The sequence below is a fragment of the Culex pipiens genome, chromosome 3 (assembly GCF_016801865.2).
Source record: "Culex pipiens pallens isolate TS chromosome 3, TS_CPP_V2, whole genome shotgun sequence".
In the NCBI taxonomy this organism is placed as follows: domain Eukaryota; kingdom Metazoa; phylum Arthropoda; class Insecta; order Diptera; family Culicidae; genus Culex; species Culex pipiens.
In genome coordinates, this window is record NC_068939.1 from 35,469,784 (window position 1) to 35,493,571 (window position 23,788).

At 32.1% G+C, this 23,788-nt stretch overlaps 1 protein-coding gene across 1 annotated transcript in view; it reads left to right on the forward strand.

Annotated features, from left to right (window-relative positions):
- LOC120418867 (GPI ethanolamine phosphate transferase 3) overlaps positions 1-17,637 on the forward strand; it is a 31,493-nt gene extending 13,856 nt beyond the window's left edge. The window contains exons 3-4 of the mRNA XM_039581402.2: positions 16,096-17,054; positions 17,112-17,637. Of these exons, the coding sequence (XP_039437336.1) occupies positions 16,096-17,054; positions 17,112-17,306 (1,154 nt within the window). The 3' untranslated portion in view covers positions 17,307-17,637. The remainder of the gene's footprint in view (positions 1-16,095; positions 17,055-17,111) is intronic.
- Positions 17,638-23,788: the final 6,151 nt, after the last annotated feature.

A 23,788-nucleotide genomic window follows, 5' to 3' on the forward strand; every position in this document is an offset into this window, starting at 1 on the left:
CGGTCCCAAAGTAGCCAGATCGTAAAGTGGGGTTCATGGATGACCTACCATTTGAAAATGATGAACTTTGACACCCAAATGACTGGGTCCATAATAAGCCCATAATTTGCCATATTTCGGGTTTCACCGGAGTACCGGGAACCGGTCCCAAAGTGGATGGATGACCGGTTTCCCCGGGGTTAGAGACCTACCCTCCCAATCCAGAAGATCTCCGGTGGTCCAGAATGCTTGGCCAGCACTGTCTGGTAGAACAACAATCATAACTTGAAAAATTGTATTTTTTCAAAAAAGATTGCTGTTTAAAATTTTTGCGGGACCCCAAAATCGCCATTTTTACCCAGTTGACCCACCAAAAAAATTTTGGGGTTTCCGGCATATTTTCGAAAAATAGAAATTCTAACGAGTCCAGAAGTATGCAAATTGGATGAGTTATGGCCATTTCAATGATTTCAGTTTCACCCAGGCCTATACGGGTTAACTAACAAAAAATAAAAAAAATCCAGTCCAAAAAAATAAAATATCAAATATTCAAAATAAACTATTAATAAAAAATCCCTCTGGGAAGGGAGTCTGATTCAAATCCAGTTCAAGTTAGTAATATGAATTTTTTATTCTATATACAAGAAGTATAAATTTATACATCGGCATTAGGCCATGTCAAATATCTTATTATCAAAATTTCTAGAAACTCTGTTCTTTCTTAAATAAATAATTAAATAAAATAAAAACTTTTTAAAGGGGCTGTTGAAATAAATAATGAAATAATTTAAAAACCCTTCTGGGATGGAAGACTAATTCAGTTCCTGCTTATCAGAATTTTTAGTTCTATAGCCCTGAAATATACCTTTGGGTAATTCTCTACCAACTCACACGAAATCGGGAAAAGTTGACCCGACCCCTCTTCGATTTGCGTGAAACTTTGTCTTTAGGGGTAACTTTTGTCCCTGATCACGAAACCGAGGTCCGTTTTTTGATATCTCGTGACGGAGGGGCGGAACGACCCCTTCCATTTTTGAACATGCGAAAAAAGAGGTGTTTTTCAATAATTTGCAGCCTGAAACGGTGGTGAGATAGAAATTTGGTGTCAAAGGGACTTTTATGTAAAATTAGACGCCCGATTTGATGGCGTACTCAGAATTCCGAAAAAACGTATTTTTCATCGAAAAAAACACTAAAAAAGTTTTAAAAATTCTCCCATTTTCCGTTACTCGATTGTAAAAAATTTTGGAACATGTCATTTTATGGGAAATTTAATGTACTTTTCGAATCTACATTGACCCAGAAGGGTCATTTTTTCATTTAGAACAAAAATTTTCATTTTAAAATTTCGTGTTTTTTCTAACTTTGCAGGGTTATTTTTGAGAGTGTAACAATGTTCTACAAAGTTGTAGATCAGACAATTACAAAAATTTTGATATATAGACATAAGGAGTTTGCTTATAAACATCACGAGTTATCGCGATTTTACGAAAAAAAGTTTTGAAAAAGTTACTTTTTGCGTTTCTCTTTATTTCGTCGTCCGTGTCTGTCGCGGGTGACCATGAACGGCCATGATCGATGACGACCAACTTTTTCAAAACTTTTTTTCGTAAAATCGCGATAACTTGTGATGTTTATAAGCAAACCCCTTATGTCTATATATCAAAATTTTTGTAATTGTCTGCTCTACAACTTTGTAGAACATTGTTACACTCTAAAAAATAACCCTGCAAAGTTAGAAAAAACACGAAATTTTAAAATGAAAATTTTTGTTCTAAATGAAAAAATGACCCTTCTGGGTCAATGTAGATTCGAAAAGTACATTAAATTTCCCATAAAATGACATGTTCCAAAAATTTTTACAGTCGAGTAACGGAAAATGGGAGAATTTTTAAAACCTTTTTAGTGTTTTTTTCGATGAAAAATACGTTTTTTCGGAATTCTGAGTACGCCATCAAATCGGGCGTCTAATTTTACATAAAAGTCCCTTTGACACCAAATTTCTATCGCATCACCGTTTCAGGCTGCAAATTATTGAAAAACACCTCTTTTTTCGCATGTTCAAAAATGGAAGGGGTCGTACCGCCCCTCCGTCACGAGATATCAAAAAACGGACCTTGGATTCGTGATCAGGGACAAAAGTTACCCCTTAGGACAAAGTTTCACGCAAATCGAAGAGGGGTCGGGGCAACTGCTGTGTGAGTTGGCGGAGAATTACCCCTTTACAACTTGACATAAGGGAGAAATTGAAAAAAAAATTTTAAAAATTTATATACAATTATCTAAATAATTATTAATTATTTAAAATACATTATATAATAATTCTGAAATCCTTCTTGGATACAAGCCAGATTCAGTTCCTGCACATGAAAGCGATAAGATTTGTAGTTCTATATCCCTAGAATATAAATTCACAATTTGGCGTAAGGCAACGTGAAATAAAAAAAAATATAGTAAAATTAAATATATGAAATAATTTATAAAAATATTCTTAAATCCTTCTGAGAAACGAATCTGGTCAGTTCCTGCACATGAAAGCCACGATTACTTTTTCAAAACAACCAATGCGCTATGGGTTTCAAATGTACATAGGACCTTTTGAAAAAGTAAGCAAGAAATATCCTAGAAACATTTACATTTACTTCCCCGTCCGACAAAAGGCGAGTCGTGGGACCTTCTGGGATCGAACCCAGGCAGACTTTGTGAGAGGCAACCATGCTTATCCCTACACCACGGGTACCGCAATTTAAAAAAAAACCTTCTGGGATGGGAGTCTGATTCAGTTCAAGGTTCCTGGTCCTGTTAGTGGTCAGAACTTGTTGTTTTATATTCCAAAAATATGTATTAAACGAATAAAGTCATGTTGATTTTTTAAATTCTATAAATCAAGTAAAATTAATTTATTGAAATATATTATTTATTGCAATATATTATTGTAAAAATACCTTCTGGGATGAAAGTCTGAATCAGTTCCTTTTCATGTTAGTAATCAGAATTTGTTGTTTTAACACCCAAAGGAAAATATTTCTAAATCCTTAGAAACTCAGTATGTTTAAAACAGGGGCGCTCAAAGTTTTTGGAGGCCAGGCGAAATTTGAAGCTCAAATGAGCTTGCGGGCCAAATTTTCAAAAAAGGTTATTGAAAAAAATTAGATTACATTATTTTAATTTAAAAGATTTAATTTGTCAATTCAAAATAATAGGAACCACAAAATAACGGTTTTCTATCGGTATCGTTGATTTTATTGTTTCAGGTATTTGAAAAAAAGTTTTTAGCTGAATGTACTTGTGTTTTCAAAAAAAAAACAAACTTTTGTTTTTATATTTCGAAAATGGTGACATTACATGTTGAACAATTCATCTAAAGGCGTAATTTTATGTATAAATGAAGTGTGGTTAATGAAAAATCGTTGAGAGCCATAATTTCAACAATTCAATGAAAAAAAAATGTTAGAGAATGTTTTAAGCTTCCGTATAGTTAAACTGCAATCATTATTTTCAAAACAAAAAAAAAGATTCGATAAAAAAAAAATTTAGCGAAAAAACATTTATTTATTTCATCGAAAATTCACTAAAATTCATTTTTTTAATAAACCCAAACATGCTCAAATGATTATAAATGCAAAGGAATGCGTATTTAATAAATTTCAGCTGATTGCATTTAAATTTATTTTTTTGAAGTTTTGAAGTTGTTTGAAAATATATTTTTGCTCCTGGTTTTTGAGCCATTTTTTTATAATAGTGGAGGGGTGGGTTGATCGACGAAAGCTTTGTAAAATATTTGCAACAAACTTGATCCTCCGATTTCCACATTTTGTCTGCCTAAATCAGTTGGTAGTCAATCAGATTCGTTATCTAACTGTAATGAGTTCGAATCCCGAAGGAAGTGCAAAGTATGTTTGAGGGTCAGTTCATAAAAGTGTCATTATGACTTGTGAATTAATAAAGAAAACTTGCATTTTTGCAACTATTACAGAATTCTGCCTAAGTCAAACTTGAACGTTTTTTTAATATTTCTAAAAAAATTGATGAAAATTTTGACGATATTTACTAGTTTCACTCACATTGAAACGTGTGAAATTGTTCTTTAATTATAAAATATTTTGAAAAAAATATTTGTATCCTAAAGTGGAGATCGAAATATTGATAAATCATAAGTTTTTTTATTAACAAAAAATAAAAAAGATTAGTATACAAAAGTTTAAAATAAACCATAATTTTGAAAAAGTATAAAATCACTATACAAGTGGTCAACGGGCCATTTTACATGATCATTCAACATGGGTCCGCGGGCCACAAAATATCACCTCGCGGGCCATACTTTGGTCACCCCTGGTTTAAAATTAAAATTTAATTAAAAAATCCTTCTGAGATGGAAGACTGATTAAGCTCCTGGTTGATGTTACTAATCAAAAATCGTCTATTGTGTGCTATCTTGTGACAACGACCAAGTGGGCCTTGAAAGTAAAAAGGAACTACGTGTTACAAGTGTGCACAGATTTCCCAAACAAACTAAAATAAGCTTAAATCAAGAGTTTAACCGACTTTATCAGTATATTTTTAATAACAAACGACTGCATTGCATTTAAAAATGTGTTTAAAGTAAATTTGTGAAAAACAAGAAATAATTTCTACATTTTTCAACAATTTGTACGACGTGTTACAAGATAAAAGAAGATTTTTGATGAGAAATCGGTCTATGGCATGTGTCAGGTGTGATCCGAGAAACAGAAGCGAATATCCTAAATCGGGTTATAGCATCTTGTAGAGTTTGTTAATTATAACAAAAGGTTATCAATAACTAATTTTTGACCAAAATGGTCTATGTCACAAGGTAGCACACATCAGACAATTTGTTATTATCATATTGTCTCAGAAGTATAAATTTATAAATTGGTAAGACCGGGATGGGAGATTGATACAGTTACTGGTTATGTTAGTAATCAGTATTTGCATTTCTACATCCCAGAAGTAAAAATTAACATATCGGCATACGGCCATGTCAAATTTATTAAAATCTAAGATCTTTGAAACTAGAGGGTGACGAGCGGGAATTCCCGGGAAATCGGCAATTTTTTTACCTCTCGATTCCCGGAAAATTTTATACTTATAAATATCGAACCAAAATTAATTGACTAATCAGAAAAACATTTGAAAAATTCGAAATTGTTTAGAACATTGGATGTTCAATGTTCGATTTTCAAGTTTGAACTCCAGAGTTTTTTTTGAATAGGTCCTATAAACATATGAAAGACATTAGTTTATTGGCCCTTTCCAAAAAAAACTCTGGAATTGATCAATGCTTCTCTGATCTTCTTATCCTAAAAGTGTGAATTTTAACTTTTCAAAAATTCCAATAACTTTATGTGAATGTAACCAAAAAATGTGGAACCCAAAATTAACCTTGAAGCATAATACGCAGTTACACGCCATAAATGAAATATTTATTATTTCTAAGAGGGAAAAGCCTTCTCAAGATAAGTTTAATTTCTATATTCTCTCTCGAGCATAGCAAAACTCATAGTCTATTTTTTTAAATTCTAAGTAAGTGAATTTCGCTTTATCGAGATAATTACCTTTTTTGATGCCAATAAGTCTTTTTGTGTTTTGCAAATTAAATTATATTTTGGGAATAAAAATCAGGCATTCTTTGTAAGCGGACACTAAGTCCGCTAATTGAGAACATTTACAGTTGACCTTAAGAAGGAAAAAATCAACTTAAAGTTTTTGTTTTGAGTCGTTATTTATCATATTGCAGAATGCCATATTGCAGAAATGGAAAATTATATATTTGTTATTTTTATTACTTTCAAAAAATCTAATAACAAGTTCAACAAAAAGTTTGTGCAGCTTTTGAAAAATCAATCAGTGCGAATGAAGATTCGTAAACATTTTAAACTGCAATTCGAGTCCCAAAAAGGCTCAAGAAACGATTTTGTATTTGTAGATTGAGGGAAAAAATCAAAATGTAGAAATATTTCCTCAAAATAATGAGGTTACTTAAATTTACGTTTCATTGAATTAGCATGATTTAATTGGGTCTTAAAATGAAGTTTAAATTTGTGATATTATTGCTCATAACGATAAAGCTTATTTTTCTGAGTTCAATGACCCTTTGATAGACCACAAAGGATTTAAAATTGATTTTTAATTGAATTTTAAAAAATCAACTTCATGGTCCTTCTTGACAGAAAAAGTCCTGCTTGACAGCTCGTTCCAAGGGGACCATAGTTTATCAATCGAAAAAATGTTGTCTCATCAATATTTTTTTTGCATTAAAATAAAAAAAGTGATTTGAAATGATTTTTAATCGTGTTTTTTACCGTTGTAAATAAAAATTGACATAGGGCTTTAGTAGCCAATTGTATCTGAATTCATTAAAAAGAAACGTTTTTTCCTTTTCTTTTTAAGTTATTGACACTATTGCCTAGTTAAAAAAATTCCCGGGTCCCGGGAATTCCCGGGAAATGGCAAAACTCAACTCTCGATTCCCGGGAAATTGAAAATCTCGAGAATCGTCACCCTCTATTAGAAACTCTTTTATTTATAATTAATAATTGAATGATTTAAACAAACGTCTGGCATGAGATTCTGATTCAGTTTTTGTCATGTTGGTGATCAAAATTTCAAGATTTTTTTTTATTTGGTCCTATAAACATATGAAACACAATAGCTTATAGGACCTTTTCAAAAAAAAACTCTTGATTTGTAGTTTTATATCCCAGGAGATATTCAGAAATTGGCATAAGTTCATGTCAAATTTAAAAAATATTTAAAATTTTGGAAACATGTTTGAAATAAATTTATCAAATAATTTAATAACAATGACCTACAAAAATTGAAAAAAAAATCATGCGCAGTCTCAACTAGAGGGAAGCATAAACTTTGAATTGATTTTTTCGAAAATATTCAGACAGAACTGATTAGATTTTCTTTAAAGTTTGTATGGAGAATTTGGGTGTTCGTCGGTGTTGCATAATACAAAAATTTCATGCTTGAATTGGAATTGACAACTTTCGGAGTGGAATTTGTAAAATGGTTTTCTTAGTCGGGAGGCCACATTTTTGTGTGTTTTTTACCATTTTTTCTGAAACTTTGGGAAACTTTTGACTAATTTTGACACGGTAGTAAATTTTTCATCAAAATGACAATTCAAAATTAATGTTTTATAGGAGTTGGAAAATTTTGAATTTGTTTTTTTTTTAAGACAGACCACCCGACCTGTTCGGCTCAATTTTCACATTAATGATCGTTAGAATAACAGTTCTACATTTTTTCATAGTTTATATGGTGGAATCAGTTTTCAGATGACCAGTGAACATAACTTTGGCAAAAGATCGAACAAATATTTTTTCGTGTCATTTTTGTGTAAGTTTTAAGTTAAAAAGTGATCCAGATGTAGATAACATGACTTGTTAAAATATTTTTTGCAATTCCGTCGTGAAAATACTTACTTTTCCTGTCATTCTTGAACGACGAAATAGCCTACTTTTCTTTACCAAAAATAACAGAATCGAATAGCAACACATTTCAAAATAAATGCTGAAAAGTTCTACTTTTCAGCACTGAAATGGGTGCTGAAAAGTTGACATTTTCTGCACTTGTTTCGAAAAGTAACACTTTTCAAAAAAAATTTGATTTGAACGATTTATTGACAAAATACATGAAAATTCCACTTAAAATTTCCCTCAATGGGTGTTTTTCGAAATTGCAAAAAATGTTGTATGGAACTCGTTGCAAAACTCGGTGAACCTCGTTGGATAAATGTACGACTCGTGCTGAAAAAATCCTCTTTTTGCAACTTGTTGCATAAACTACTATTTCGTAAAACCGATTCCACCGGATAAACCATGAAAAATGGGCAATTGTTACTATGACGATCGAAAATGTGAAAATTGAGCCAAAAAGGTTGGGCAAGCCTGCTCTTAGTATATTGGAGAAAGCGTTGAAAATGTTTTTTTTTCGGGATACCAAACGTAATAATTTTTGTAGCTCTTAATTTTATGGTTTATTAAATTTATAAACAAAACATTCAAAATAACTTTTTTTCTAATGGTACGTACTTAGATTGACTTAGTTGACTTTTATGAAATTTCGTTTTAATATATTTTTTTTCAATCTTTGTTATTTCATATCCTTGGCACAGAAAGAACTTCTAACATATGCCGTTCATCAAAGTATTGAAGTGGTGAAGAACATCACCGTTCACAAAAACACCAAATGTTGTTATTCTTGTGCAAATAACAGCGACCGAAATGTTCCGCTGGTTGCCCAGTAATAGATGATAAAATACAAACAACATGGTCAAAACAAACCAAAATCATGTATGTGGAAGCCCACACAATAGGGGAAAGTGGGGCAAGTGTAACAAGCTAAGGAAATCCTGTTTTTCAATGTTAAAAAACGATTTTTAAATTTTTGATTTTCCGTACGTTCTACTCAACTAGTGGGGCAAGACGAACAACCCGTTGGGGCAAGAGGAACAATGCATGAAACAACATGTTAATTTGCTAACAAGTGAACTGCTATCACTATGAAACATCAGATTAGAATGTATTTGAAACGTTTCTTTCATTTTTAGGTTAAATAATAATATTTTACTAAAAATTTGATCGGTTTTACGAAAAAAATAGTTACTTAGATGATAAATATTAAATTTTCATAGTATCACTTTATTTTGTATAGACATTTTTTTAAACAATTGTTTATCAGTTTTTAAGAACTTTTTGTATTTATTTCCCAATAAAATATGTTGTTGCAGCAATTCGTATTTTTTTCCATACTAAAAATCCATATGGTACACTTGCCACACCTGAACAAGATTTTTTAAACGCTCTCAACAAAAATAACCAAAAGTTAAATCATACTTTCTAATAGGTGCAAATCATTGGTAGGGACACTACTGATCTAGGAAAAATTGCATTTTGATAAAATGAGCCTTATAACGAACCCTAAGCCTTATTTTGTACTTTCCATATATTATAAGAAAACAAAGGTTTTTAAAAAAACTTCATTAAATCTTATGTCCCGTGGCGTTTACGTCGTTTTGGTGGTTATGTGGTAGTAGAATCAGCTAATTGCATTGCTAGCAACAATTCTTCATACTGGAAATAATCAAAATTGTAAAAATTACGGCCGTACGAGCGATTGTTCCTCTTGCCCCATATGGTCGTCTTGCCCCTAAATCTGACCACCGAAAGGTGTGGGAATAGCAAAAAAAAACATGGCTATGCCATTTTTAGGTAAGGAATATATGTGTTAAAATCTAGAATACCTCAACTAAGTATAATAATGTTTTTTTTTTTGTAGAATTGTTTTACCCTTGCAATAACATGTTTTGGCTATGTTGTGGTCTTTCACGTGCAAATATTGGAATGATTTCATAATATTACTTGACATCTATTACTTGGGAACCAAGGTCTCATTTAGATCGCTGTTATTTACCCAAATATATCCAAAATTTGATATTTCTGTGTTCTTTACCTCTGCTCAGGTATAACATTTTTGTACAGTATGTAAAAAAGTATTTACATCCCTTAATCACTATGCACATATTGTGATGAAACATGCAAATAATTTATAATTCGCCATAAACCTAGTACTACGTTATGTTCGGAAACTCTTGCCGAACATTTTGCTACAAAAATTATTTCTACAAAAAGTTCTATGAGCAATTCCATGTCAAATAGGGAATCGGTTGTACCCGACCCTCTCCGATTTCAATGAAACTTTGTAGACATGTTATCCTAGGCATATATAAGCCATTTTTGTGTACATGGAGCCAGTAACACTCGATAATGACATTTGAGAAGGGCGTAGTGTTTTAAATATTTTTGTATTTCGTAATTTAAATATTGCTGTATCTCGAAGCCGTTGCATCGTGGTCAAAGACAAACTTGTAGGAAATTTGACGGGCTTTCCGAAAAAAATACATTGAAAGAAAAAAACACTCCACTTTTATGAGATTTTTTGATTTTAAAGTTTTAAAGTCAAATTTGAAGGTGAGCCCACGATTTGTTTTCGTTCAAAATTTTTGTGAAAATAGCCTAAGATGTTACAAAAAGACTCAAGAAAAATGCAGGATGGAGCAACTCACCTAAAAAAATACAAAAATCATTTACTGAAACCGTTTTTTTGAAAAGTGCTCTTAAATTCAAAATTTTCAAAAGCCGAATACGGGAATCGATTCTCCAGACAATTTTACATAAAAGTCTCCATAATGACCATTGTCCTAAGTCCAATCTTTGTGAAGTTACAGCGGCTTTAAAAATCAAAATGTTGAAAAAATAGGTTTTTTGATGGTTTTCGGCAATTTCTATATGACAGACTTGATTTTTTCAGTCTCGAAAATATTTTTACCGGAAAGCTCGTTCAATTTCCCATAAGTTTGTCTTTAACCACATTTCAATTGGATGTATGGGCTTACAGATATACAGATTACAGATTTTTGAATATTTTGACGTTTAGAACACTTTTCTAAAAAACAGATTTAGTAAATGATTTTTGTATTTTTTAAGGTGAGTTGCTCCATCTTGCATTTTTCGTGAGTCTTTTTGTAACATCTAAGGCTATCTTCACAAAAATTTTGAACGAAAAAAAAACGTTGGCTCCCCCTCAAATTTGACTTTTAATCTTAAAAATCAGAAAATCTCATAAAAGTGGCGTGTTTTTTTCATTCAGTGTATTTTTTTCGGAAAGCCCGTAAAATTTCCTACAAGTTGGTCTTTGACCACTTTTTGATACGATGCAACGGCTTCGAGATACAGAAATATTTAAATTACGAATTACAAAAATACTCAAAACACTTACGCCCTTCTCAAATGTCATTATCGAGTGTTACTGGCTCCATGTACAAAAAAATGGCTTATATATGCCTAGGATAACATGTCTACAAAGTTTCATTGAAATCGGAGAGGGTCGAGAAAAAAGTACCTTAAAAATTCCTGTTATGGGCTTGAATTGCTCCTATAATAAATACTATTACAAAAATCAAAACAGGTGAAACAAAAGTTTTTACAACTTTCGAAAAATTTACATAAATACAGTTATTTGTTTACAAATCACCATAAATCCAGTGTCACAACTCCAAATAGGCATCCACGACTGATTAAAAAAAATTGATTGAATATAAAGTTTACTAACTACTTAGTATACCATACCAACCCGGAATTACGACGTCGGAAAATCCGCCGACATCTGAACCAGTCCACCATTCACAGGTCAACTTATGTGTCATCGGAAAGGGCATACAATTTCAGATCTTTTGATACCCAAACATCTAGGTTTTCTATGAAACCCACGTTTTAAAATTTTAAACAAACTTTCTGTCATGGCAGTTTGAGTTAGTTCCTGGTCAAACTAGTGATCAGAAATAATTCTTTTATATCCCTGAAGTATAAATTAAAAACTTGCCAAATTGTCAAGTGAAATTTAAAATAGTTTAATATTCTTGGAACGTCAGTTATTTCCAATAAATTATTAAATAATTTAAAAAACTTTCAGTAATGGCAGTTTGGGTAAGTTCCCGGTCAAACTAGTGATCAGAAATTATTGTTTTATATCCAGATAAAATAATAAACAATGCAAATGCATAACTATGAATACAAAGAGACGTGTTGTTCCTCGAGAGTCAAGAACAGAATACAGAGTATCTGTCAAGATATTAAAATAATAGCAGAATTAAAAGGAACAACTAGTCTCTTTGCATTCATAGTAATGCATTCTGCAAAAACGCTCAACCAAACCACAAAACGTAGTACTAGGTTTCTGTCAAACTTTAAATTGTTTGCATGTTTCATTACAAAATCTGCATAGTGACCAAGGGATGTAAATACTTTTTTTACATACTGTATATTATACTCTATCTTAAAAAAATATATATGAAACAACCAATTCTGATCACTAATATGACTAGGTACTTAATCAGACACCCATCCTAGAAGGGGTTTTAAATTATTCATATTTTTTTTTTATTTATAAAAATCATAAAATTTTAAATTCAACGGACAATGAATTCTGATCAATAACAAGACTAGAAACTGACCTAGACTGTTATCCCAAAAGTTTTTTTTAATTAATAAATATTTTTTCAAACAACTATTTGTTGTTTTTTGATTTGGTATGGTATTATACCAATTTGTGAATTTATACTAAAAGGTTTAAAAAAAATCTGATCACTTACATTTTCAGGAACTGAATTAAACTCCCATCCCAGAAGGATATTAAACTAAGATTTATAATTTATTTAAATTACTAGTTTTACCAGATTTATAGATTTTTGAAATTCAACATTGCCTTATGCTAAGTTGTGATTTTATACTCCAGGGACACCAGATTTTATAACTAACCTGACTTGAAACTGATTTGGATTCTAATCTTAGAATTTTTTTTATATTAAAAAACTAAATTCAAACAACTGAGTTTCCAAGCTTTTTGCTACTTTTGTAATTTGACACTGCAAGAATATAAAAAATCTAATTATATTTCAAAGAACTGACTCCCAGACTCCCTTCCAAAATGGTTTTCAATTTTTTTTACAAATGTCAGACGTTCCAAGATTTTTTAATAATTTTAAATTTCACATCCGTTATATTATTATACTTCAGGGATCTAAAACAATAGAATCTGATCACTAGTTTGACCAGGAACAAACTCAGACTTCCATCGCAGAGATTTTTTTAAATTATTGATAATTTACTAGAAATGACTGACCTTCTAAGATTTTTTTATCAAGATTAAATTTCACTATGTAATTAAGCAAAATTTTAATTTATACTTTATAGATATAAAACAATAAATTCTGATCACTGGTTTTACCAGGAACTGACTCAGACTGCCAACGCAGAAAGTTTTTGAAATTATTTAATAATTTACTAGAAATTACTAACATTCTAAGACTTTTTTTTATCAATTTTAAATTTTGCTTGGTAATTTGGCAAAATTTTAATTAATATTTTAGAGATATAAAACAATAAATTTTGAATACTAGCTTGACCAGGAGCTGGCTCAGACTGCCAACGAAGAGAGTTTTTGAAATTATTTAATAATTTACTAGAAATATCTGACCATCCAAGATTTTTTATCATTTTAAATTTCACTATGCAATTTAGCAAAATTTGAATTTATACTTTAAAGATATAAAACAATAAATTCTGATCACTAGTTTTACCAGGAACTGACTCAGACTGCCATCGCAGAGAGTTTTTAAAATTATTTAATAATTAGAAATGACTATCATTCTAAGATTTTTTTTATCAATTTTAAATTTCACTAGGTAGTTTGGAAAAATTTGAATTTATACTTCAGAGATATAAAACAATAAATTTTGATCACTAGTTTGACCAGGAACTTACCCAAACTGCCATCACTAAAATTTGTTTAAATTATTAAAAAAATTATTGGAAATAACTGACGTTCCTAGATTTTTTTAACAATTTTAAATTTCGCTTGGTAATTTGGCAAAATTTTAATTAATATTTCAAAGATATAAAACAATAAATTTTGAATACTAGTTTGACCAGGAGCTGACTTAGACTGCCAACGCAGAGAGTTTTTGAAATTATTTAATAATTTACTAGAAATGACTAACCTTCTAAGATTGTTTTTATCAATTTTAAATTTCACTAGGTAATTTAGCAAAATTTGAATTTATACTTTATAGATATAAAACAATAAATTCTGATCACTAGTTATAACAGGAACTGACTCAGACTGCCATCGCAGAGAGTTTTTAAAATTATTGAATAATTTACTAAAAATGACTAACCTTTCAAGATTTTTTTTTATCAATTTTAAATTTCACTAGGTAATTTAGCAAAATTTGAATTTATAATTTAAAGATATAAAACAATACATTCTGATCACTAGTTTGACCAGGAACTTACCCAAACGGCCATCACCGAAAGTATTTTAAATTATTTAATAATTTATAGGAAGAAATCTGGAGTTTTTTTTTGAAAAGGTCCAATAAACCAAATTTCCAGTTTTTGCATTTTGGGTGTTTTTAGAACCGCCTTGAGTCAGGGGTATTAAAAAACACCCAAAAAGCAAAAATTGAAAATTTGGTTTATTGGTCCTTTTAAAAAAAAACTCCAGAACTGACGTTCCAAGATTTTTTAAACATTTTTAAATTTTACTTGGTAATTTGGCAAAATTTGAATTTATATTTCAGAGATATAAAACACTCAATTCTGATCACTAGTTTTATCAGGAGCTTACCCAAACTGCCATCGCAGAGAGTTTTTTATCAATTTCAAATTTTACTTGATATTTCTAATTTATACTTCAGGGATATGAAACAATAAATTCTGATGACCAGTTTAATCAGGAACAAACTCAAAATGCCTTTATCGATATTACGCTCCTTACCGTTTACGTTGCGTTCGTTTAGATGAATGCAATATTTTGCTTGCAATAAATTTTGTAACCCATATTTTTGTTAAAGGAAAAAGGTAACTATTTCATTTTTTTTTCATAAACCAGATTACGAATTCAATTAAATTATTTTACTATGAAAAAGGAGGAATAAATAATGAAACCCGCCATTTCAAATTATTTGAAAGTTATCTTGACATTAGCAATTTAATTTTTTTAAATTTAGTTGACTTTGTCGATCCTTTGTCGCTCCCACGATTCAGCTTCTTTTTATAATAAATTTCTAGCAATTAGAAGAACTAACATTGATTTTGTAATACAAATTGAATAAATTGATGTAATTCATTTCATTTGCCATTTGAAAATAAATGGGTTTCCTGTTTTTATCAGAACATTTTTCTTGTCTTTGAAGTTGTTATTGCCTCAACGGGCGTCTAATAAAAAAAATATAGAAAATTATGTTTGCTTATTCCAAACAACAAAATTGACTTCGAAATTTATTTAATTCATCATTTTGATGATATTGAAAGCGTACAATGTATTTTCTTAGAGATAATAGAAAAATGTGTATGTCAGGGATTGATGTTTTTGTATAACATTCCTCAAATTGTTTGATTATTTGACTCGTCTTCATCACTCGGTAAGGCACTGTTCAAAATATATTTTGATGTTTATGTCCCTCAACACAAACACAATTTCAAATTACTACATTTGAATGAAAAAAGTGTTTTAAAATGTATTTTACACTACGTCAGTTTATTAGCAATTAGCCTTCGAAGTATTGACATGGTTCGTGAGGCTGAGTGTGTTTTTTTTAGTTACTGTAAATCGAAATAACGATATACAGTCATTTTACTTACATTCGAATCATGCTTATCAATGTTTTTGTAAATCAAACCTTACTAAAATATTTGCCAAAACAATATTTGAACAACAAATAAAAATAAATAAAATATTAGCAGTTCGATATAGTTCACAAAAACTGTCAATCCAAAATGATTATTTTTTCATATTTCTAAAAACCCGTTTACGCTTTACTAACACCAACCACACTGCTTGAAACTATTTAAAAAATATTTGTTTTGAAAAAATATTTATTTCTTTATTTTCATGCTGATTACAATACTTTCCACTGCACGCAGTTCGTGCGAACAGTAACTGAGCCACGCCAGCATTCAAAACGAGAGCACGTGGCGCGCGCGCATCGCAGTAACCTATGAGATTTTTCGCGCCAACTAGCCGGTCCCGCGGCTTTGCCTTTCGCCTTAAGTGCCGGGCCGTGGTGTAGGGGTAAGCGTGGTTGCCTCTCACCCAGTCGGCTTGGGTTCGATCTCAGACGGTCCCGGTGGCATTTTTCGAGACAAGATTTGTCTGACCACGCCTTCCGTCGGACAGGGAAGTAAATGTTGGCCCCGGTCTAAACTCATAGGGTTAGGTCGTTAGCTCAATCCAGGTGTAGGAGTCGTCTCCCTAGGTCCTGTCCTGGTGAAGTCGCTGGTAGGCAGTTGAACTAACAATCCAAAGGTCGTTAGTTCGAATCCCGGGAAGATGGAAAAAGAGGTTTGCAATTGCCTCAACAATCAAGCTTTCGGACACTTAGTTTCGAGAAGGAATCTTGCAATCGAGAACGCCAAGGCTGTAGAGCGAATTATTTGATTGAATATTAACTAGGGATGTGATGTAAATTCGGAAAAAAAACCTGCAAATTTATTTATTCTTTCCTATTCCTCAAACCTCTTCCAGGCATCAACCAGCACCACCTGGACGCGCTCGCCTGGGTCGTGTACGGCCTGCTGCTGCTCCAGATCGCCGTGCTCGCCTTCTCTCCCCTGCTGATCTACGTCCTGCCCAAGCGAAAGGAAGTCATGAGCGTGCTGCAATCCGACCGGAACGTCGCGCCGGAGATTTTCCGCCAACTGCGGAGCAACTTCAACTCGCGGAATCCGTCGGCCGCGGCGGACGAAGTTCCGATCGTGTGCGGGCTCGCCACGGCTTACTCTTCGGTGTTTATCGGGGTGGGGATCTTTTTGACCATTTTGATGTCTCTGCTGTTGGGATCGCATGGGACCACTGGGTTGGTTCTTTCCTTGGTCATTACGATCTGCTACGGAATTATTTCGTCGATTCTGCAGTACGAAAACTCTACGAACCTGCTGAGCTGCTTGCAGCCAACCATGACGACGCTGCTGTCGTGGATCATCCTGATGCAGTTTGGATTCTACGCCACGGCGCATCAACCGACCATGTCCCAGATCGACTGGAACGCGGCGTTTGTCGGGCGCACGTGGCACTACGACAACAACAACGTCATCTCGGCCATTCTGGTCCTGCTGAACACCTTCTCCGTGACGTTCCTTCTGTCGACGCTCTTCCCGTTGATCATCTTCACTCCGTTCTGCGTGTACACAATGTGGCCATCGTTGGCGCAAAAGATCTACCAGAAATCCGGTGGTGGCGGCGGAAAGCCGAAAGCTCCCAAAAGCTCCCGCAAAACGGACGCCGGAAACGTCGAGTATCGCAGCGTAACGGTGAACAAACCGGACGATGAGGAGGCGGGGGATGAGGAATCGACGTCGGGACGCCGCAAAGCGATCGACTTTGACGTGACCAAAGGCGAGATCAATCTGTACGAGAACGAGAAGTTGTTCGTGGGGACCGTGTTCAAGACCGGCTGCCAGCTGCTGCTGATTCAGGGTGTGAGGGTAAGATTGATTTTAGCGTTTCTCGTTGGAACAACTCTAAACTCATCTCTTCCCCAGATATTCTGCGCCATGTTCGCGTGCACGATGCACTGCCGCCACCTGATGGTGTGGAAGATCTTCGCGCCGCGCTTCATCTACGAGGGCATCGGCAGCTACATCGCGTTCATCGGGCTGAATCTGGGCTTTCTGCTGCTGCTGCGGGTGCACGCCGCGGTCAACGCGCTCATCACCCGCATCAACAAGGCCCGGTAAGGCAACTGTAGTGTATTGTAGTTTGTAGTGTTTTTTAGAGACGAGAATACCACCCAGCTTACCCTCTAGTCGTCGTCATCGGCGGGGCCGTATTCAGTATGATTTTAAGAAGCGGGCCGCCGAGTTCCGTGATTAGAACGATAATCTCCCAGCAGCATAAAGCACAGCACCGCGCATTTGAATAGGATTTTTTTTTGTTTTGAGCGCAAATTATTCGTAGGAAGCGTTCTCCATCGCCAATCGTGGCCATCAAGCATATTAACCGATACTTTATCTTAAGTAAATTTAGTTGTATTTACGATTAAATGCCTTGAATGCGCTGACTTTGAAATACTTTAGTGTTTTTTGTTGTTTTGATTATCCGAACGTCCCATTGAACCCAATTTCAATCATGACTGTTTAGAGCTGTTTCACAGGCTAATAATTAAGAATTTTTTTTTATTGTATAACCAGCAGGGTCCAGACTAACAGTGCTCCGGTATGTCTCAAATTTGGCATCTAAAATTAAGTGGTCCAAAACATTTCATTTTTTTACATTTTTTCAAATGACCATAATTCCCGAACGGCTGAACCAATTTTAACTCGTCACGTTTCAAAAGGAAGGTGATTCGTTGGGCTTGAAATAAAAAAGTACTGTGACATCTTGAAAACATAGCTGAGTATACTTAACATATCCAGAAACGGTGAATTTTGGATTCTTAGATATAATATTTTGGATTTTATTTTTCAGAATTCGGTACATTAACTCAACATAAAGCACTGTGCGTCTCCAGCAAAATGTACTGGGAAGAACTTATTTCGGTGGAGAAGCATGGTACTACCAAATTCAACAAAACTTTCTACATAATAATTTACTACAAAGTTTGACTATTTTTACAATCAGACTATTGCAGGATAGAATCCGTAAGATTTACATTATTTTGATAAGATGATAACAACTTCCTTGGTTGTTGTGTACTTTTAAGGCTCTGGAAGGCATCATCCCCAATCGGCCATTTGGCGGCCATGTTTGTTTTAGAAAAACATTCAAATCTTGAGGGCTGGTATGCTCTTCAAATGAAAGGGGGTCAAGAAACAGCTTTACGAACGGCAGAACAAAAGAGAGGGAATGTTTTCTTGGGGCTTTTCTTCACCCTCTCTGACTTGCTTTCGCTACCGCTGCTGCCCATTTGAAATTTTTCTTGACCGATTCCTTCCGAAGTGCGTACCTTACATAAGGTGGTAGATAGTGTCCTTCACTTTTGGGGCAAGAACAGTTAATATTGGTTCTGAATTCAGGGTCCAGAAATAGTAAATTGAAATGAAAAAATAATCACTATATGGGTAATTCTCTACCAACTCACACGAAATCGGGAAAAGTTGCCGACCCCTCTTCGATTTGCGTGAAACTTTGTCCTAAGGGGTAACTGTTGTCCCTGATCACGAATCCGAGGTCCGTTTTTTTATATCTCGTGACGGAGGGGCGGTACGAACCCTTCCATTTTTGAACATGCGAAAAAAGAGGTGTTTTTCAATAATTTGCAGCCTGAAGCGGTGATGAGACAGAAATTTGGTGTCAAAGGGACTTTTATGTAAAATTAGACGCCCGATTTGATGGCGTACGCAGAATTCCGAAAAAACGTATATTTCATCGAAAAAAAATGCTAAAAAAGTTTTAAAAACTCTGCCATTTTCCGTTACTCGACTGTAAAAAATTTTGGAACATGTCATTTCAAGGGAAATTTAATGTACTTTTCGAATTTACATTGACCCAGAAGCAAGGGTCCTGATTGCTCAAAATCAACCACTCCATTCGCGAGCACAAATAGCAGGCGACGCGATACTGCCCTGATGAATTCCTACCGTTTGTCACTCTATCACCATTCGCTCCCGAACACTCTCTTTTCAACTCTTCTCTCTCTCTCTGATCGGCTCAGTCTCCGAACGGTTCAGACAAGGCCGATCGTCTCCGATCACTCTGAAATGAAAACATTTTTTCTCTGATGCGCTGCGTTATACTCATTGATTTGGGTTGCGTAAAATCAATGTTATCAATTAAATTGTGCATTTATTTTGATTTCATAACAATATAGACACCATTCAAAGAAACTTCCACCAAGAAAAAATCAAATTGATGGCAAACTGAGGGCGTGAAGACAAAAAGACTGCCGCGCTGGCATTTTTTGAGAATGGCTCTTCGCTGAGCATGGTAGTGTGTGAGTGTCGTCGAGCGACGGAGTAGGCAAATATTTTCACGATGTATTTGTTCGCTGAGTGAACAGTTCGGGCCACTCGCTGGCTGCTTGCGAGACTCATTCGCTCATGAATGCTAGCGTGTTGGAATAGGCGACGAATGGATAGGCGATGAGTGAGTGGTTTCTGTTAATTGAACCGAAAATCAGGACCCTTGCCCAGAAGGGTCTTTTTTACATTTAGAGCAAAATTTTAAAATTTCGTGTTTTTTCTAACTTTGCAGGGTTATTTTTTAGAGTGTAACAATATTGTACAAAGTTGTAGAGCAGACAATTACACAAAGACAAGGGGTTTGCTTATAAACATAAGGGGTTTGCTTATAAACATCACGAGTTATCGCGATTTTACTTTTCGTTTTGAAAATTTAAGCACTGAAAATAATACAATTAAAAACCAATAATCCATACATTTTTTTATTTCAATAATTATAAAACTCAAAAATAAAAAATGGAATCCTTCAATGTGTCAACTCTTAAATTCTTATTAGTAGTCATTTTTTAGTTTATGTCGCCACCTTTATAATTGATTCGAAAAATCCGGGGGTAAAAAAGAAAACTTGAAAAAGTCGAAAGAAATATAAGTCTAATGAACAGAAAATAATCTAAAATGCCTTTTTCTGGGAAGCTACTCAAGTCGGGAAATCGAGAAAGTCGGGAAAAAGTCGGAAATTCGTAAAAATCCGCAAAAAAAATCGGGAAAAAGTCTGGAATTTGTGATTATTGGTCAAAAAGTCGGCAATAGTCGGGAATTCCAAGCGTACTTGTATGAAAATTATTTTCTATATCTTGAATAATTTTGTAATATTTTGCACAATTTTTAAATTAAAAAATCACTCAATTAAATTCATTAGTACCTTACTCTAGATAAAGTTTGCTGTCCAGTTATTGGAAAACTTTTATATTGAATAAAATCGAATCGTTTTTCGTTTTGAAAGAAAAAAATGTTTAAAAAAATTACAAAAATATTGAAATTACAACAAAAAAACCAAAAAAATAGACCAAGACTATAACTGATTTTTATTCAGAGTTATGACAATTTCCGTAAAAAAGCCGAAGCAAAAAATGTTCGCGTGTAGTGGATCCTTAAGTTATTGCAAACATGTTTAAATCATTTCAATATAAATAATTTGTTTGATTAAAATCTTATCTAACTGAATTTTTATATTTTTTATATTTTTCAATTTCCAGTTAAATCGAAGCATCAACAACCAATTTTAACAACATTGGAAATTGAACATTTAAATTATAAGTATTGTTAAACTTTCGGTTATTTTTCAAAGACTTATTGTTTATGTTTCTATTCTGAGTCAAAATAATTAGTGCTGAATTTCTTTTTTTATGCAAATAATCAATCTATTTTTAAATACTTCTAGAGTTTTGTGAATGTTTATAAAGAGTTTTTTTTAATCATTCTTTAGATAAGAAATGCATACTATTTGATTTAAGTGGTCACCCTACTTTTGAAAAAAGTTAATTTTACAAATTAGGAATTTAGTTTTTTTTGCATACTCTAAACCAGGGGTACCCAACCTTTTTGCCCTACGGGCCAGATCTGATTTTTCTGAAGCAGTGGCGGGCCGGAACTAATATTTGATAAAAGTCGAAAAAGTAAACACATTTTTTTTAAATATTCTTATGATTGGGTTCTTCTAAAGTAAATACATAAAAGAACTAGTGTTGCAAATTTGATTCATATATCTTGTTTTTAAGAATGAAAAACAAAAATAGCATTCAAAAATTTGTGTTTTTTTTACTAATTTCATTTTTTATTGTTTAAAATTGTATAGATATTGTTTTTGACGATTGCAATTAAATACCTTGATATATATTTTTTATAAAAAAAACTTTAAAATTTCAATGATCGCTGCATTTTTTTTTGAAGTTTTTGATACAATTTTTAATTTTAAAATATTTGCAGGAATCTATTTTCAGTATGATTAATTCGATTTTTTAAACTTAAAAAAAACTTTATCACTAAAAAGTTGTTCATGAAAAATACATTAGTTTTGCTGCAATTCGAAGTAAACACAGTCAAAACTAAAAAATAGCATTTAGTCTCTTTTTGTAAATTTTAAGACAACAATCCAAGTTTTTTTTTCATAAATTTCACAATTTTACAAAATGGACAATTTTGTTTTCCTGGACAATTTTTCAGTTAAAAAATATCAATATAAAAATTATAAGAATTAAATTCAAACATGAAGAATGTTCTTATAATATGTTAAAACTTGATCTCAAGCTTATTTTTTTTATTCAGACAGAAATTTTATTTATTTAATACTTTATGAACAGCTTTAGGCCGGACGTTGGGCAGGCCTGCTCTAAACAATAACCCTTGAAGTTACAAAAAACAGGAAAAAATAACCTTTCTAGGTAATTGCCTATTCCAAAAGAACATCAAACTTCAAAATGACATGCTCCAAAAAGTTTTAACGGTCGAGTAACGAAAAATGAAGAAAAAAGGAGAAGAGTATGTTTTCGATGAGACATTCATTTTTTTCGGAATTTTGAAGACGCAATCAATCGTCCAATTTTCAGGGTTGTTACGGACGGCGCGGATCGCGCGGATGGCGCGTTTCGCGCGGATAGCGCGGATCTGGCGCGGATTTGCTGGCTAATTTTGCTCAGGCGCGGATTTCGCGCGGATGGCAATTTTGATAAATAAGTTAATTGAGAGAAATAGAATTACTTTCAAGTTATTAAGAAAAATATCAGGAATTACGAAAAAAAAAATTTTCTTTTGGGTGCATGAATTTCATATTTTTTATTAATTGAATTTTCTTCTGAAACTGTTTGTTTGTATTGTTTTAGTACGAAACGTCTCCGGCTCTGAATATTTAATTTCATTTGAGTTTTGAGTAATGATTTTTAACCTCATTTATTTTTAATTTTATACTGGATTTATTCAATTTTTCATGTGGTAAATCAAATATTACAAACTTTTCCCGAAGATATAGACATTAGAATATGTAACAAAAACTATTATTGGGGCTTGTTCTGGTGGGCGCCAAATATAAGCTTGATATTACGTTACAGAAGCTGGCCTCACTTTAGAATTTTAGATGGAATTTAATTGGTAGAAATATTTTTTTTTCTAAATTATAACATTCTTGGCGAAAATAAAAAAAAAATCCGAACACTCTAAATTCTTAAATTTTTAAATTCTTAAATTCTTAAATTCTTAAATTCTTAAATTCTTAAATTCTTAAATTCTTAAATTCTTAAATTCTTAAATTCTTAAATTCTTAAATTCTTAAATTCTTAAATTCTTAAATTCTTAAATTCTTAAATTCTTAAATTCTTAAATTCTTAAATTCTTAAATTCTTAAATTCTTAAATTCTTAAATTCTTAAATTCTTAAATTCTTAAATTCTTAAATTCTTAAATTCTTAAATTCTTAAATTCTTAAATTCTTAAATTCTTAAATTCTTAAATTCTTAAATTCTTAAATTCTTAAATTCTTAAATTCTTAAATTCTTAAATTCTTAAATTCTTAAATTCTTAAATTCTTAAATTCTTAAATTCTTAAATTCTTAAATTCTTAAATTCTTAAATTCTTAAATTCTTAAATTCTTAAATTCTTAAATTCTTAAATTCTTAAATTCTTAAATTCTTAAATTCTTAAATTCTTAAATTCTTAAATTCTTAAATTCTTAAATTCTTAAATTCTTAAATTCTTAAATTCTTAAATTCTTAAATTCTTAAATTCTTAAATTCTTAAATTCTTAAATTCTTAAATTCTTAAATTCTTAAATTCTTAAATTCTTAAATTCTTAAATTCTTAAATTCTTAAATTCTTAAATTCTTAAATTCTTAAATTCTTAAATTCTTAAATTCTTAAATTCTTAAATTCTTAAATTCTTAAATTCTTAAATTCTTAAATTCTTAAATTCTTAAATTCTTAAATTCTTAAATTCTTAAATTCTTAAATTCTTAAATTCTTAAATTCTTAAATTCTTAAATTCTTAAATTCTTAAATTCTTAAATTCTTAAATTCTTAAATTCTTAAATTCTTAAATTCTTAAATTCTTAAATTCTTAAATTCTTAAATTCTTAAATTCTTAAATTCTTAAATTCTTAAATTCTTAAATTCTTAAATTCTTAAATTCTTAAATTCTTAAATTCTTAAATTCTTAAATTCTTAAATTCTTAAATTCTTAAATTCTTAAATTCTTAAATTCTTAAATTCTTAAATTATTCATACATGCTGTTGATAAGGGAAAGAGATTTTGAAATTATGAGAAAAACATA